Source organism: Phalacrocorax carbo, chromosome 13, assembly GCF_963921805.1.
Source record: "Phalacrocorax carbo chromosome 13, bPhaCar2.1, whole genome shotgun sequence".
Lineage (NCBI taxonomy): Eukaryota > Metazoa > Chordata > Aves > Suliformes > Phalacrocoracidae > Phalacrocorax > Phalacrocorax carbo.
In genome coordinates, this window is record NC_087525.1 from 11,697,835 (window position 1) to 11,714,246 (window position 16,412).

The 16,412-nt window shown below is 42.4% G+C and overlaps 1 protein-coding gene across 8 annotated transcripts in view; it reads left to right on the top strand.

The window, feature by feature from the left end:
* Positions 1-16,412, top strand: part of GPRIN2 (G protein regulated inducer of neurite outgrowth 2) — a 41,343-nt gene that overhangs the window by 19,181 nt on the left and 5,750 nt on the right. For 6 of the 8 annotated variants that reach the window (XM_064464826.1, XM_064464825.1, XM_064464824.1 and 3 more), the window contains one exon: positions 926-1,050. In XM_064464826.1, the coding sequence (XP_064320896.1) occupies positions 996-1,050 (55 nt within the window). In that variant the 5' untranslated portion in view covers positions 926-995. Of the gene's footprint in view, positions 1-346; positions 906-925; positions 1,051-11,080; positions 14,190-16,412 lie in introns of those variants that run through there. The other 2 variants (XR_010375093.1, XR_010375094.1) reach the window with 2 other exon arrangements.

Sequence of the window (16,412 nt, forward strand, 5' to 3'; positions counted from 1 at the left end):
GGACATACCAAATCCAGGACAAGAGAGCCATGCAACTTCCTCCTGTAGAGGGTTTAAAGAAAACGGGAAATGCAACATTATCCTTGCGCTATATCCTTTATATGTTTTGGGGACATAATTTGGGCAACTTGGCACAAGTTTGGAAGATGCATTTGACTGGAAGGGTCATTCACTGGGTTGTCCCACAGCTGGCCACTGGCACCCATGGAACACTGTTTGAACAGCTACAAGTGCCAGGGCTGTGTCATATGTCAGCCAAAAGTCTTTTGCTAGAAGAAGAAAGGAAGCAAAAAGCTGTAGAGTTGTCCTCTCTCTGCAGCACCATTGCAATCCTGTGCCACTGCAGGGGGAGTCGACTGGGCACGACCCTGGGCCGCCAGGAATGCTGATAAGAATGCTCTGGAAGGGACGGGTTCAAGGAACTGCTGTTTCTGGGCTTGCAGGAAGGATGCACAAGGTCCGCACAGACAGCTGACTTCAAGTGCAGACTCAGCTTCAATGCTATAATAAACATGGCAAGTAAAATAAAGCAGCCAGAAAGCTGCTGCTGACCCGTGCATGGCTGTTAACCCCTGAAACGCTTCCTGACCTGTAGCCCGAGGGAGTAATCACGCAGCGAGCGTGGGGGCGTGCGTGTCTGGGGAACAAAGCCTGGAAGCATATAGAAAATTACTGGGTTTGCAGCCCATTTTGAAGACTTGGGGAGCAATCTTTTGTTCCTAAAAGCGTTGGGAAGGGGGGACCTTGGTCTCCCTCTCCCAGCTGAGCTTGCCATGATGGGAGGGTACTGGGTAAAGACGTAGGAAAAAAGTGAGAATATGCTGTATTTTACAGGACAGGTATTAACTCCTTCCTGAACAGAAAGACAGACAACTTGAAAGGGTTATTTTCTGATATTTTGGCATTCTTCTCCTTGCCCTGTCAGAGACCCAACCAGCCTGCCTTGTGCGAAGCTTTAAATGGAGGGAATAGGCCAGAAATAAAAGCAGCTCGCAATGCGGAGACAAGGAGTGGTGCTTGGGAAAGGACCGACTGTAGCAGCTGATAAAGGTGAGTGACAGGGGAGATTCTTTATAGAAACAGGCCATCATCGATGGGGACAAGACTCCACTGGCCACATCTGTCCTTGATGTTCCCCGGTGCACCGTGGGTCACACCTGGCACCTTGGGGGACCTGGATGCCGTGTCCTCGAGGCAGGGATTCCCTGCCGGGGGGAGGATGGGACAGGGGATGCTCAACAGCAGCACCCTCGGGACCCTGCCAGCGCCCTCGGTGAGCCCCTATGTCAGGCCAAGCACGGGGGCATGGTGCTGCCTTCACGCTTGCGTGCAGTGAGGGCCAGATGGGCCGCAGCCTCCTGCAGTTGGGGATCGCCCACGGGGTGCAGTCGCACCCTGGTGCAGGTGGGCAGACGTAGGTGGGCAGCCGTGAGCCCAGAAGTGCCCGCGCCAGGCGCGGGAGGGAGGGAAGGCATGACTGGGGGTGTAGCTGCCAGGGCATGGGGCTGGCGGGAGGGCAAGCGAGGGCACAGCTGCAAGCACCCTCGTGTGTGCTGATACGTACTTTTTTTAAAGTCACTTTGGTTCAACTAGAATTTATTTTAGTAAGCGGAAACAGGTTCTGGAAAATGACTTGCAATAGCAAATTTGTTTTAAGTTGTGTCCTGTCTGTGACAAACTATCTGTAGCATGTTGCTTTTTCCATTTCTCCCTACTCAGCATAAACATTCCCATTCTTTTCAACCCTTTGGGACATCCTTGTTGCCAGTCCATGCTTATAAAACGAATGCATTCTGGGTTTTGTTGGGTTTTTTTGGTTTGGGTTTGTGGATTTTTTGTGGGGTGTTTATTTGTTTTTTTGGTTTGTTTTTTTGTGTGTGGGTTTTTTTTTTTTATTATTGCTCCGGATTACCAGAAGCAATGGGTGTTATCCTACTGGTGATTTCACATTTACATGAGGGTAGAAATTGAATGCATCCAGGGTGGCTTGGCCCAGGTGCCAGTTCCCTTGTATACCTTTTATAATTTCCCTTTTTCCCTTATCATTCTTGTGCTCCTCCTCTTCCTCCCCTCTTTGCCTCCCCTCCCTGTGCTTCCCTGGCGGCATTGCCGGCTCTGCACAGGCCCAGTTTCTCTAATCAGATGAAGCCGCAGGATTATCTCTCTCCCTCCCTCCTAGGCTCCATTTTATTTCCTCTCCAGCCAAGGGGGGAGGCAGGAAGGGCCGTCAGTCTAGGCAGGGGAAACCCCATCTCCCAATCTCCTGCCTTTGATGCTCTCTAACAATCCCTCCTCCTTCTCCTTATCATATGCTCACCTTAGCGTCAACAGCATCAGGCGGATCAAGGAGCCCAGATCCTAAAGGAAACCTGAACTCTTTTGGCTTTCGTTCTTCTCAGATTTCTGAGCATCTGTTTCAAATACCCTCCAAGTAACTTGGACAGGGAAGCTGGATGTGCAGTCTCTGAGTAGGGGGAAGGTAAGGACCACGGAAGTCATGTATTGCCCGTTCTCTCATCTCCTGTAAGGACACCGAGTCCTCTCCCTTTTGCCAGCAGGTCTCTGAGAGTAACAAAGCAGATGGGGATAAGGGAGAGGAGCTGCACAGAGACAGACCCGGGCTTCTGTAAGTGCTGTGTTGGCAGCAGGGGGCTCATAGCTGGACTGCAAAGGCCAGGAAATTGTAGATTTCTCTTTTGCTGAAATGATGGGAACTATGGCTCTGAGCTTTAACTGAATTTAATGTAGTTCTGCAGAAGGTGGGGGTTTTTTTGTGCTGGCGTCTTTCACTTAGGCGTGTACGTATTTGTCTTTTAGCAAGTGTTTCTAGAATATACTTGTCACTGTTTCTTTAGCAGAGAAAACCCCCATAATCCCATTCATCTTAATCCTCTGCACGTCTGCAAGTTTACAAATATGATTTTTGATTATCTTGTGTATGTCGGGTTTTTAATAATAATAAAAAGACTAAATTGTATTGCTTTATTGTTACCTTTTCCTACTAATCTGCCAGAGAATGGTTTCCCTTGGGTTTTTCCACCACGTGCACCACATGTTTTTTAAATTCCTAAGAAGTTAATATGCAACACTAGAGAAAAACTGAGCAGTACTTCAGTGCCTTCTGCATACCAGCTTTGTTTTACACTCTTTTTTTCTAGATAATCCATCAATCGCTATTTAGAATGACCGATAAAATTTTCTCTTGACTTGAAACATGTCTTTTCCAAAGTCAAAGATTTGATTTGGTTTGGCTTTTTATTGTCACTAGAGTAAATGCTTTAAATGAAAAAATGATAGTAGAAGAGTGTTATGTGCATAGGCTGTAGTTTATAACCTCCTATGATTCAAAGTAAGAAATTGTGCTGATGGACTTCTGGATTTTAGGGGAAGAGGTTTAAAAGGGATGGGGAGAGCAAGCAGTAATTTCACTTAGAGAACTCTAAGCCTGAAAGGTGACTGGAAAGATAACCATTGGATAAACGTTTTGTAAGATGTTGATCTTGTGTGTAAATAAGATGGGTTGTATAAAGATCAAAATCTACCTCTTTTCCAGTGACTCATGCTTCAAAGTAATCATCTGATACAAAAATATCCATGATTTCCTTGCACCAAGGCACTGATTAAAGCTCAGAAATAGTTGTTTGCATGTTTAAGGTTAAGTGTACGTCTGAATGATTGCGGGACGTAGATTGCTGTAATATCCAAGTTCAAAGACCTCTGCACAGAGTCTTTGTGTAAAAGAACTGGGTTTGGGGAAGGTTTTGTTTATAAGGGCGGATTACATGAGGGCTTCATGTTTTCATGTCGTGGCTCAGCTACTCTGTAAAACACTCTTCTCTGATTATAGGGTTTTGTTGATTTTTACCATCCAGACGTTTTATCTTAACTCTAGAGTGAGCTGGAATTGCAGTTTAGTTTCTCTGACAATTATCTAGGGCTGCATAAACAAGAGCAGTAACTTCATACAACCTGGTGATGTCTGAGCTGGCTGATAACACCAAATATGACAATTCTCCATTAGATAACCATACCAATCCTCATTTTTCCTTCCACAGTAAACTGTACATATTCAAAATACACTTGAAAAATAAGAGTGTATGAGGGAGGGTGAGACAGACAAAAATCGTTATTGATGATCATTATACTTCTGACGTTTAATTTTCTTTCTGTTAGGGGCGATGACAAAGGGTAAATAGGAGCTAGTTTTAAAACACTCCAGATGAGCAGAGGTATTTGCTGTACCAGTGGGATAATATTACACCTGTCTGTGGGCTGGTTAGTTCTGTGCAGAACTGCAGCAAAATCCTCTTCCTTCTTCAGCAACTCTTCTGGAGATTAGAGAGGCCGGATTCTCCGTTCCTTTCCCCTATAGGTAATGTTTTAAAATGAGGGTGGAGTGTACTTGACTGGCCCCTTGTATTTGGATATTGCAAGCTGTTACACAATTTGCAGGAGAATGCAGCCTAAGATAGATGTTTTCAAAGGCTCAGGAACTAAAGAGAGCGCTGTTAATAGTATTTATTCACTTTCTGTGTTGTGTAAGTATTTTTTTCAATGAATAAAAAAAAAAACAAACCAAAAAATCTTTTTTGTTATCATATGCCATAGTTTTGTTGTTGCAAGTGACCCTCAAGTCATTGTGCAATTCTGTTACTTCCTAAAAGAAACAGAAGTTTCTATCTTTGGCAGATGAATGTGATATTTCATTGCTTGCAGTCTCAAACCATTCCAGCCCGAGAACAACAGCATGGCATGATTCAAATGGCTGCAAATGATGTTACGCTTTACTTTCCTTGTCAACCTTGCACTCTTTTTTTCACTCATTTCCTTTGCCCGTGAGGGACACCGTAGGGTTTGTGGGCCCTGGCCTTTTAGTTAGTTCTTGTAGTTTCATTGTACAGTAATGAGAGGGCTTTTTAACTGGTGTAAACTGTAAAGCTGTATGCATATACAGTAGCATATGTGAAAACACTTCTCTTTGGGCTATTAACATTCTGGAAGATCTGAATAATTTTTTTCTTTCCTTGGGGGGATGGTGGGGACAGTGGCAAGAGAGGGATCTTTTCCATAAAAGCAAAAAGAAGGGGGGAATGAAAATAGGTGCCTGAGTACAGTGGTCAAGATTATGTGCATGAGGGATGCAAAGAGAAGGCAGTGAACTGAGAGATACTAAATGAGCCATTCTCCAGTTAAGATAATTTGATGCAATTTTTGTTATTGATATAATTATTGAATTAATTTAAAGCTATGCAGCTGACAGCTCGTATGTATGCTAAGAACTGTCCTTTAGGAGTATCCTCTGATTTCTTAGTGGATGGTGGGGAAGAAGGCGGTCTCTTTCCTTTACAAAAGCTCTTAAAGTCTTCAGAATACAGTTTTACTCAGAGAAATTATCTTTAGCAACAGGAACCACAAAAAAATCACTTTGAGGATGCTTAGGTATATATACTCAGGTCATGGGAATTGGGACAGGCTAACTAAATGAAGTTGCATCAGCCAGGCCTCTGCTAGGTGGTGTTGAGTGTGAGCATTAAGCACGCAAATTATATCCAAGCCTCACTTTGCATTGAAAAAGCATCAATGACCTTTAAAATGGCCTGTCCCTGTCTGCATCTTTAAAGTAATAGGTCTTCTAAAATGATGGCTAACTCTTGCGCAGTGTGGATTTAATGCAAACCAGAGAAAGGAGCGGGAGTATTTCTGCATCTGCAGAATATTTGCTAATTAAGCTTTAGCAAGGGCACTCCTGAGCGTGCAAATGGAGGTTAATGGGATTGAGCAGTTGTAAGACCTTCATTTGACTTGCAGAGCTTTACTGTAGTCAACAGTGCATAAGACTGACAGAACCCAGTTCGTCTGAGCTGCGCTGAAAGATCAGCCTTCCTTTTCAGCTCAAACTAAGCAAACCTGACATGGAAATCAGAGAGATAATGAATGCACAAAGCCACCCTAACTCTTCTACGCTGGATTTATTTTTTTAACTTTTAAAATTTTCTTGCTTTCTGAAAAGAATGTGCTGGGAAAGGTCAGTGTTTATGACTGAACAGGGTGAATAAGTACGTCTTAAAACATTGTCAGGGAAAAAGATATCTTGTTTCAGTAGTTTTATTTGGCTCTCAGTGGCCTCTGAACAATGGAAGGGGTGGAGTGCTTTTGTTGTTCTAGTAACAAGGCAGGCGCTAACAGGATGGAAAGAAACTCTTGGAGTTCACTTCCTCCTTCATATGTATCATCTTGCCTGTAGAATACAGGGATTGCTTTTGTGGTTCCTTTCAAGTCATTCCTGTTTGACCTCATTTCAGTAAAAGGTACAGGTTCCACTAATCAATTAAACAAATTGTTTAATATTGCAAAAATTCCAGCTGCTTTTGAGGCTCAGAATGAGAAGCTGTATGAAAACTTCTCATTTGCATTGACAGATAAAAGCAAAAAATTCTGAAAACAATAATAATAATAAAAAAAAAAATCATTGAATCATTCAGTTTGGAAGGGACGTTGGGAAGTCATCTATTCCAACCTCCTGCTCAAAGCAGAGGCAGCTGGGAGGCCAGATCAGATTTCTTAGGATTTTGTCCATTTGGGTCTTGAATATGGTCAAACCAGTGTTTGAAAAGCAAAGAATTCCTATAACAAAAACTTACTTCTTTATAATCAGCATCTTGTTGCTAGCAGTTAACAGCAGGTGCTTAAAGAGTTACCCTCTATCTGTCCATGCTGTACAGGTGGGATCTTCCTCTACCCTGGTGAAGACAGAAACCTTCATTGTCTTGCAGCTCTTGAGTTGTTCTGAACTTATACCTCAATATTTTGTGTTTCTGACATTATTAAATGTTAATAAGGAAGTGAAGACTTCTGCAGCTCATTTTGCGATTGAGATTAACCACGAGGAGGGGAGATTTGCTTGTCTGCGTAGAGCAGGGTGTAAACATAAGTTCCTGAGGAAGTTCTTCACTTACTCATATTTGACAAGACATTTGCAAGCTTTAGTTTGCTGCTTTACTGTGTCTTAGTTTTTCTCTCCTTAAGGTCTCTGGTGTCAAACAGGCTTTGGATAGCATCTTGTGAGCATGGGTTCTCCTCTAGGAAAGCTCTAATGTTTTTCTTCTCAGTCCTGAAAGAGTAGAGAGATGGTCCCTTTAATCCCTTTCAGATGTTTTCCAAAAACTGTAGATAATAGTTTCCCACACAGGTCTGAAATAGACCACAGAGTAATTGGGACAGTTGCTTTTTTGAGAGACACACACCACACTTGCATATAATAATTGTTATTTATGATGAAGTATCAGGTTTGAAGAGAAATTATTCTTCCTAGTTCCTCCCATATTCATTTTTTATATAATATTAAAACTAGTTTATACTACAGTCGGGCAATGTGAACATTTAGCAATGCTATGAAACACGATTAGATAGTCTTTGTAGTACTTTTCAGTACTTGCTTGGCTATATGTGTGTAGCACTGCTTATCCGTCTGGATAGAGATTGCCAGTTCTTTTCAGCTTAAAGATATATAAAAGGCAGCTTGTGGTGGGAACCAAAGACTTAAATTTGTCACAGAATCTCTCTGCCTAAGAGATTTTCACAAAAAGTTCGTCATAGTAAATAAAAGCTTGTAAGTGGATGCAGCACTGCAGGACAATATGGTTTGCAGTTGTGAAAGCTCTGCTTACAAAGGTATAATGAATCATTGCTACTTAATGTACCATGCATATATAATATGTGTGCTATTAGCATGCATATTATAGATAAAATATATACATATGATGCCTAATTTCAGAAATTCTGTTAATACTGGTTTTATGTATTTGAAATCCTTAAGACTACTCCTCCTCACTTGATGCTGGGAAACTGGAGGAGGGGATCCTTTAAACAGATGCTTCTGAGGCATGGATAGAGCCTGAACTTTACCCGTAAGATGAGTTTTCTGCAAGCGCAAAAAGAATTTCACATAGAGATGCTCTACTTATTTCTTTCAAACCAAATATTACAAAAGAAGGGCCAGAATACATTCCTCTCAATGTCTTATATTTAATATCTTTCATTCTGGGATTTCAGAGTGCTCTGCAATCATGAATTAAGCCTTTAAATACCTACATCAGGGGCTTCTACAGCTAATCCGAGTCACAGATGAGTAAACTGAGTCACAAAGTGAACGACTTGCTCAAGGTCATACAGTATGTCAGTGAGCACAGACAGAATTAGAAGGCAATTATTTCCTCTTTCTAATTACTAAGCAATTGTTTTTTATAATCTGGAAGTCAGTTTTCTGTCAGTCTACAATCTAGCAGTCAGTCTTTTTGCTGCCACTACTGAGAACAACTTTGGGAGGAAGATGGATTTACGCCTTCTTGAAACTTTCTTTTCTCCAATGTTTTGTGTACAGTTCATAAACTCTGTCATTTAAATAAAGAATTAAAGGGGGGTTTGTAGCCAGTGTGTAGTGTTTAATCACAGGGAAACATAAGGGAACAAGAAATGAGGGTAAGTTACTAGTCTTGCTGGATAAGTCGCCAGGGTTTTTAGGCAGGGAAGAGATTTAATTATTACATGAACCATCTTTGATTGTTTTGGTGGGGCATCTTTCAATCTGTAAATATTGTCTTCCTCTATCCTAACAGAGATGTTTGGAGAGCTTCAGGTTACTGTTAGTTTTGTTTATGTCACCACTATTCCTGTTTGATGCCGCTACAGGAATTGCCATCCTTCTATCAAGGATGTACGTGAACATGGAAAGCTACTGTGTTTGCAGCTATATCTAGTCAGTATTATTAAGGCAGATTTGGGCTTGCTTTGTCTGCCATTGTAACTAGTTATAAAGCTTTGATCTCGGTCAGCATACTATTGAGCCCAAATGAGTGAGTTTTTCTGGGAGGCTGGGTGTGTTAGGCTCGGCTCTGCGCTTTTGGCCGCCGCCTACCAGTCAGCACAGAGCTCGCTAACTCCCATCGACTCGCACACCCTGTGTGGCAGAGCTGTAGGTGTCAGATGCACGCTCACTTGTCAGGGTGGAGTGTCTCACTGCCCTCGTATTCAAAGGTAACTGACGACAGTGCTGAATCTGGAAGTTAAAGCTAGGATATCCATCGGGCAGGGAGGCTAAGCCAAGCTGAGTTCATATCTTCCCTCTAACTGTTGTTATTAAACTTGCAAGCAAACAACAAAAATAATTATTTTAATATTTTCTACTAAATCACATGAATTTATAAGTAGGTACTTTAATCACTTAGCCAGTTTGGGTGGAGTTTGTTGGACGTGCAAACTGGCCTCTTGCAAAGGTTGCATTAACACGTAGCTGCGCTCCGTTGGTGTGAGATTGGAAGCAGGCCGCAAGCAGGCTTGTGGTTTTCTGTATGACTTTTAAGTTTGTGATACTTCACGGGCAACTGTGATTCACACAGTTTTCAGGCTTAGGCCTCTGATGGGTAGAGGCTTGTCAGGCAAGCCATGGCCGTGTGTTTTTGCATAGTTCCAGAGCAGTGGGTTTGCTCTGGGGGTAGACAGTTCAGGACTGAAGAGTGGACCCTAAAATGGAGCTCTGAGGAGGGTGAGTCTTTCAATACCAGACTGACCCTGCCCCCTCCAAACTGGTACATGTGATGGAATATAGGACATGATCCTCTGTTGTGAAGAGAAAGTTCACCAGTGTCTGTCTCTCTGAAATAAATCCAAATGTAGATAGGACACTGCAAATTTTGTGCATTAAAGATTAATTCCTAAAGAAATTATGAAATGTTTTTCTCACAGGACTCTTCTACTGCCAGTGGATATCAGTAGCCAGTAAATCTTAACAGCATAAACCTGGCAGCTGAATTAACAGTTTCATTTTGCATAATTCTGTTCTGCTTAAATCAGAAAGACAATTATATTAATGTACCACTCCTGTAGGCACACGCTGTAAGCATGCCTCCAGGTCAGTGTTGCCTGCTGTCATAATATTTGATGGTTTAGGGTTTTTTTTAAAGCCCCAGCTGCTGAAAACAGCTGATTACATGACCGTATCGGCATATTTCCTTTGTAATGAAACAGTTCTAAGTCTTCTGACTGAAGAGGCGAGCTTTAGAGAAACAAGCTGTCAAATACGAACAGTGAGCATCGAATATGATTGTACAATATCTCATATTTTAGCTGTCAGGTGTATTGTGGGGCAGCTTGTACTCTGACGTAGGTCTGTGTGCACATGGAGACATAGTGGGAGTAATGTTTTGCTTATAAATTCCTTCTAAAAAAAGATCAGCATGAGAAGAGATCTCTGAATTTGTTTCTGGGACAGATGATTAAATAAAGAGCTGGCGAAGAGGACACGCAGTCGCACAGTGCGTCATGTGGTGGTGTCACGATACATCCCAACACATGCCTCCCTTGTGATAGAGCGCACCCCTCTCTGGTTTCCCAATAATTTACTTACAGCCCTATGTGAATTCCTCCTAGGAATTCAGTTAAAGTTGTCATTAAAATAGTCTCCTTTGGTTCATCCTCCTCAGCTCTTCTCTCACGGCACTCTCATTTTAGCCTTTGCCATTTTAGAATTTAGAGTTCCCAGCTCTTCTTTCCTGGCTCAGACTCTACCAGGGCTGTGGGCTGCCCCTGCTGTTTCTTAAAAGTGAATGCTCATCCTCCTGCGTGGCTTTTCTCATGCTGTTGGGATAATTGTGGACACAATGCCCTTGTCATTCTGCCTCGAGGTGAATGTGTCAGCAAATGTTTTGAATCTGTTCACTTTCTGACATGACAACTATTTTATTACCCCCTGGTGAGGTCAGTGGCAACCAGGCTACCCGTGGTAACTGCAGCGTTTGGGGGAAGAGGTCTCTGCTTGGGTCCTCAGTAAGGAGATAGCCAAGGTTCATTAGCAGTGAAAAAGGGACTCTCTCCTTTTCATCTTGTTGCCAGTCAATGCAGAGGGGTGTCTGTCCAGTATGCTCAGCTTCAAAGTCTTTCAGAAAAGCCTGATGGACAGGGTGATAATTCACAGAAGCAGAAGAAAAGCTGTGACTAGTCACCTTATATGTACATAAGACACACACGATCTATGCTTTTGCTGTGCTGCGCACTGTCTTAACTCTTCTGCTCTCGTGTTTTCTAGGCTGTCAAATGTGCTCTTCTTCCTACGACGACTGTGGTCCTGGTGACATGCACCACTGTCACTGGTGCCTCTGGTGCTGCCGGACTGAAGAATAATCCCGTTCATTTGCATACACAGTAGGCACTTGTCTGTTGTGTGCATCTGATGGTATCTGTAGATGCCCAGATCAGTCTGTCCTGTAGATCTGTCTGATGCTTGGAAATATAAGATGACCCAAAATATTTACAAGAGGACATTAGTAGATTGAACTGAACAAGGCATAGTTCATTTATAATACTATTCCAAACTGGAAAGCCTAAAGGAAGATGATGGATTACAGGTTAAGTAATTGGGGTTTCAACCTGATTCTATATTAATCTAGTTGCATTGATATAGTTGTATTTACAGAATTGAGAGAAATTCCTTGAAGTTCCCTGATGAGTGATACCTTTATCCCTACTGTAACTCCTCTATTTCTTCCTTTCCCTTATACCTCACCAAAATAAAATAACAATTAAAACCACCAAAAAAACCCTAATCCCAGACACTCGAATCTGTAAGCTTTTTACCATGCTAATCCTGTTTTGCCAATGCCTTTCAAGTGGTTTGACTCCCCCCACCCAGCATTAGATGTTAGTGATTACTGTTAATGGACTATTTCTTTCAGGGGAGTGTAGTTAGGGAGAGGCCATCAGGTCTCATAACACTAGTGTGTCAGTCCTTGTGTAAGTGCTAAACAGATCTTTCTTATCTTGTGGAAGTTACCAGTAATTCTCAATGCGGGGAAGCAGGGGCAAATTTTTAGACATGACCAGACTCTGGGGTTTTTTTTATTATTATTTTGGTGGTATGAATCTCTTTAAAATTAGTACAGCTCTAAAAGAAATTAATGTCACATTAGACTATGGTCCTTTTTGTGTCATTTTACCATGGTAAACATCTCTCTTAAAAGTCCAGTTGTAGATGCCAATGAGGAAGACACGTTGCTTAAAATACCAGGCCTGAATATGTGTGAATATGCTGCTTTGGTTCTGGTACCCAAGGTGACGGCTGTTTGGGCAGAAATTTAGTTATTTCTGTGCGCGCTTGTCTTATCCCAGACAGGTGTCAGCAGTGTTTATGGCTGCATGACAGCTGCCCCTTAGGTTGTAATGAAAGTCCTGTCATTTTAACCATTAACTGCTCTTGCCTTTTCAAATTTATAGCCATGGTGTTTGTAATAAGATTAAACAGGGTTACGAACCTACGTGTAGCAGCCTTCTGTTCAAGTAAGTCTCGCAAGTTCATTAAAATCACACTACTCTCCTTGAATAAAACGAATGTGTTTGTCTTGGAGTCTGGTCCTATTGCAGAAATTCTGTCTTTGTCTTGTGAAGCTGATTACTGTACAGGTTACCAAGTGCTGATGCGCAGCGGGGCCAGAAGGATGCAAATGAAGGAGCAAATTCCGGGCAAAGATCTTGCAACCCCCTAACGCTGCCTTTCACCTCAAAAAGTGCCAGTGCTTGCCATGGAGGGTCCTGGTCAGCACCCGAAATTAACAGTCATCATCCAAAAATTTTGGTATCCATCAAATCACCTAACTCTTCCAAATTCCACACTTGCATATTAATGCTCTCACCTCTGAAACTGGCTCTGATTTTATCACTTATTTTGCAGCCGGATGCTCGTTTTAAAACAAAACATGGGTTTGTGGGTTGACCATCTCAGTTACATAAAGCAAAAGTAAACCGTGGAAAACAGAGAAATAAGTCTCTGGCATTGCACGTATTTTTCTAGTAAATAGTATTAAATTTTAAATAAATTTTCTCCTTCTCCCTTTCAAAATTCTGCAACTAACTTGTATTGTTTAACGTGTTAGGCAATTCATACTGCATCACAATATGTTTAGTTTACTGTAGCAACACAGGACTTACGAAAGAGCATAGTTAGTGTTGCATAACTTGCTAAGTTGTTCTGCCGATTTTTGCTTGAGACAGTACTCAAAAGAAAAAAAATCCTTTCCTGGGATAAAGGATCCGGCAGCTGTGTTACTTTTATGGCATTTTGTAGTTTCTTTCTTTGCTTGTTGGAGGAAATGCAGGCATGGCTGGATTTCTTTTGTTATTAACACATTGTCTTATGTTAATATCATAGAATCATTAAGGTTGGAAAAGACCTTTAAGATCAAGTCCAACCACCATCCCAACATCCCCAGGCCTCCTAAACCATGTCCCTTGTTGCTATCCTTGTTATGAAAACTATGATTTGTTTTGTGGACGTCATGTTTATCACATCACTCTCTTGAAGCCTGCCAATGCAGGGAAGAACGCAATCGCTAGCAAATACATAACGCAGGAGCTAAATACGGTCATACCGAAATATCATGTGGTATTATTATATTACATGAAAGCTTGCTGTATATATTGACACGATTGTTAGGAATTATTCCACCTTATATCTGCTTGTGTTTGTTGTCAAAATTGTAATTAAAAGTACATGCATGGCAAACAAAAATACTGAAGGATTTTGGAATCGTAGTTAATTTACCACTGAATGTCTTTCAACTGATAACATACGTGATATTTAATATTCTGAGACTAAATTTACTAGTGCATTAAATAGGTCGCAACTTTAATCATAAGTCATGGCAAAATACACATTTGTTGCTTTAAAGTAGTTCAGTGGAATTAGTGAAAGCAGCCAGATCCCCTCATAAGCTATCTGAAGCTAAGCCAAAAATGGTGGCTGTTAATTCCATTTCTATCCTAAGCCTTTCTCCGCTTGTCTAACGATTTTCTATGTATTCATAGCAGGGTATCTGCCTCGGAGTTCATGCTTCCTTGTTGTTCAGGTGCAGATTTCCTTTGAATTTCCAAAGGAAAATCTCTCAGATCAACTCAGAAGCTACAATAAGTATTTTTGAATACAATTACTTTCCTATAAATTGTGTATTTACTTCTTAAAAAGCAAAGTTAAGCAAAGCAGTCTTCTCTGCCCATCATGCACAAAAAAAGTAGTTTTCAGGTCCCTAAGTACCCACTAAGTCAGCTGTGTTTCTACCCATGTTTCACGTGGGTAATCCATTCCTGATTAGCTGATTCACAAATCACAATGGCATTGCATGACTGTGAAATTAGAGAGGTTCGGGTTTGGGGCTGGGTTTTTTTTTGGTTGGTTGTTTTTTTAAAAAAAAGCTTTGTCACACCATTCCCAGTACCCCGCCCCCCAGCCCCTCCCTGGTATATGTGTTGGTATAACCACCCAGGCACTTCTGCTTTCTGCCCCTTCTCAGAAGTCATCGGCTGGAGGCGGTCTGCGCGAGCTCTCGTAGCAAGCACAGCACCTCTAGCGCGCGTACGCGCAGTGTGGCGTCTCCTCTGTAGGGATGCGTGGGTACCTGTTAGGATGGTTTTGCACCCCGGGGAATCAGGGCCACCGTTACATGTGTGGCATGTAGGGCGCGGGAAGGTGGGTATGGGATTACGTGCCATTTCCGAAGTCTTAAGAAGAAGGGCACCACACGTGCACGTTTGCTCTGGGTTTACGCCGTTAGTCAGTTTGCACTTCTGCAGAGGGGATTGGTCTTCTGTGTCCTCCCGGGGCTGACGTTAGCGATCGGTGTGGCTGGATTCACGATCTGATGTAGTGAGAGCTAAGCCAGTTTAAAAAGAAAAAAAAGGAAAAAAAAAAAAGAGGTGAGAGAAAGCCAGGTCTAGCAGATGTCGATTTTTCCGCAGCCGTCACCCTCCATGCAGAGCTTAGCCTGTGTGAGCCTGGCTCAGGGCCCTGCCTCCGCCAGGTGGGCGAGGTGTGCTGGTTGTGTGAGGGCTCATAGGTCTTTCCAGAGTCAGGGAACGGAGGGAGAAAGCAATAGGTGGCCTTTAAATGGGGAAGTGATCAGGCTGCCTGGGAAAATGTAACTCTGGATTTCAACATGATGGGAAAGTGCATTGTTCTAAGGAAAGCTGATTCATCTTGTCTGAATGGGGCTTTTTGTTTCTTCTCCACTGTTTTTTTTTTTCCCCATCCTTAACTCTGTCCTACAGTATCAGGTGAGATGCTGTTTCACTTAACTGATAATTATTCCCATTGTTTTTAAGGTCCAAAAGTCACAGGATAATTGTTACAATTGTGCTAGCAAGGACAACAAAGACGTTCAAATGCTGCTGATAGCTGCTGGTTATGACTTTACATAATTATTTGTACATGTGTAATATATGTAGCATTGACCCACTTTGGCCTTGGTTTCAGCTGCAGTTGGAGCCTATGTGGGTGAGGCGAAAATAAATTTCTTCGGAGTTCTTTTTGGAAGTTTCATTGAAAACATCACAGTGGATGTTGTTTTCAGTGACGTCAATGTATTTGGACTGTTTTGTTCATCTGAATGTGTTTCTTCACGTTCAGGTGAGGAATCAGTCTTAGATTGCATCACTTTTTCCAGCTACAGACGCTTCTGCAGCAATGCTACATACAGAAAGCAAATAGAGGTTTTGGTGTCTGTGTACACGTACGTACTTGAACCTTGTAATCTTTGTGAGAGAGCTCTTCAAAGTTGGTATCAACTGCAGCCTGGTATCACCTGCAACAGGATACATTTGAAGCTTCCTTTCACCTGAGACTCAATATTTGTGACTGAGGGTTTCCATCAGTAAATGTAGTTTAACCCCAGTGTGTGCGAGAGCCTTTGCAGGCGTTACCTTTTAAAGAGGTTAAGTGTAAGGTCTTCACCTTGCAGACAGCTATGCTCTGGTGGTTAATCCTACTGACTCCTTTGAACCTATGGGGCAGGCTGTACCCATATGTGTAAGTGGCTGCAGGACAGGTTACATGCTGGAGGAGGTGAGCGAAGTGTTTTAGAACGGTCCCTTTCCCAGTTCTTTCTTCTAAGTGTTGAGTGAGATTGAGGGCTTTTGGAAAACATGCAGAAATACATCGGTGGCCAGCCTGGCAAGAAGTGGTGGCTTTTGGCTGCAGCTGCACTCAGCAGTGCCTCTGACCCAGGAATCTGAAATTCCATTCCTGGAAGAAAAGATGCTTTTGTGTTGCCCTTAGATGCCACCAGCCTGTGGAGTCCCCCAGGCCAGAGAGGCTGCGTGTCTTACGGAGCAGGCTTGGTGCGGGTGGAGTCTGCAGTGAGTTTAACTTCTAGCTGAACAAGCACATATGAAGGAGGGGAAACTGCCTTTTTTTCTGCATACAGTCCAAATTTGAGTGAACCCTAACGCTAGAGGATACTGCTACCAATCGCAAGTCCCTACTGCACAGCCCACAATGAAAAGCTTCTCAGAGAAGTGATTGCAAATAGCTGTTTTTTAATGTTGCCTTGCTCAATGTTATTATGGAAAGCAGTCAGCACAAGTGGATTTCAGGT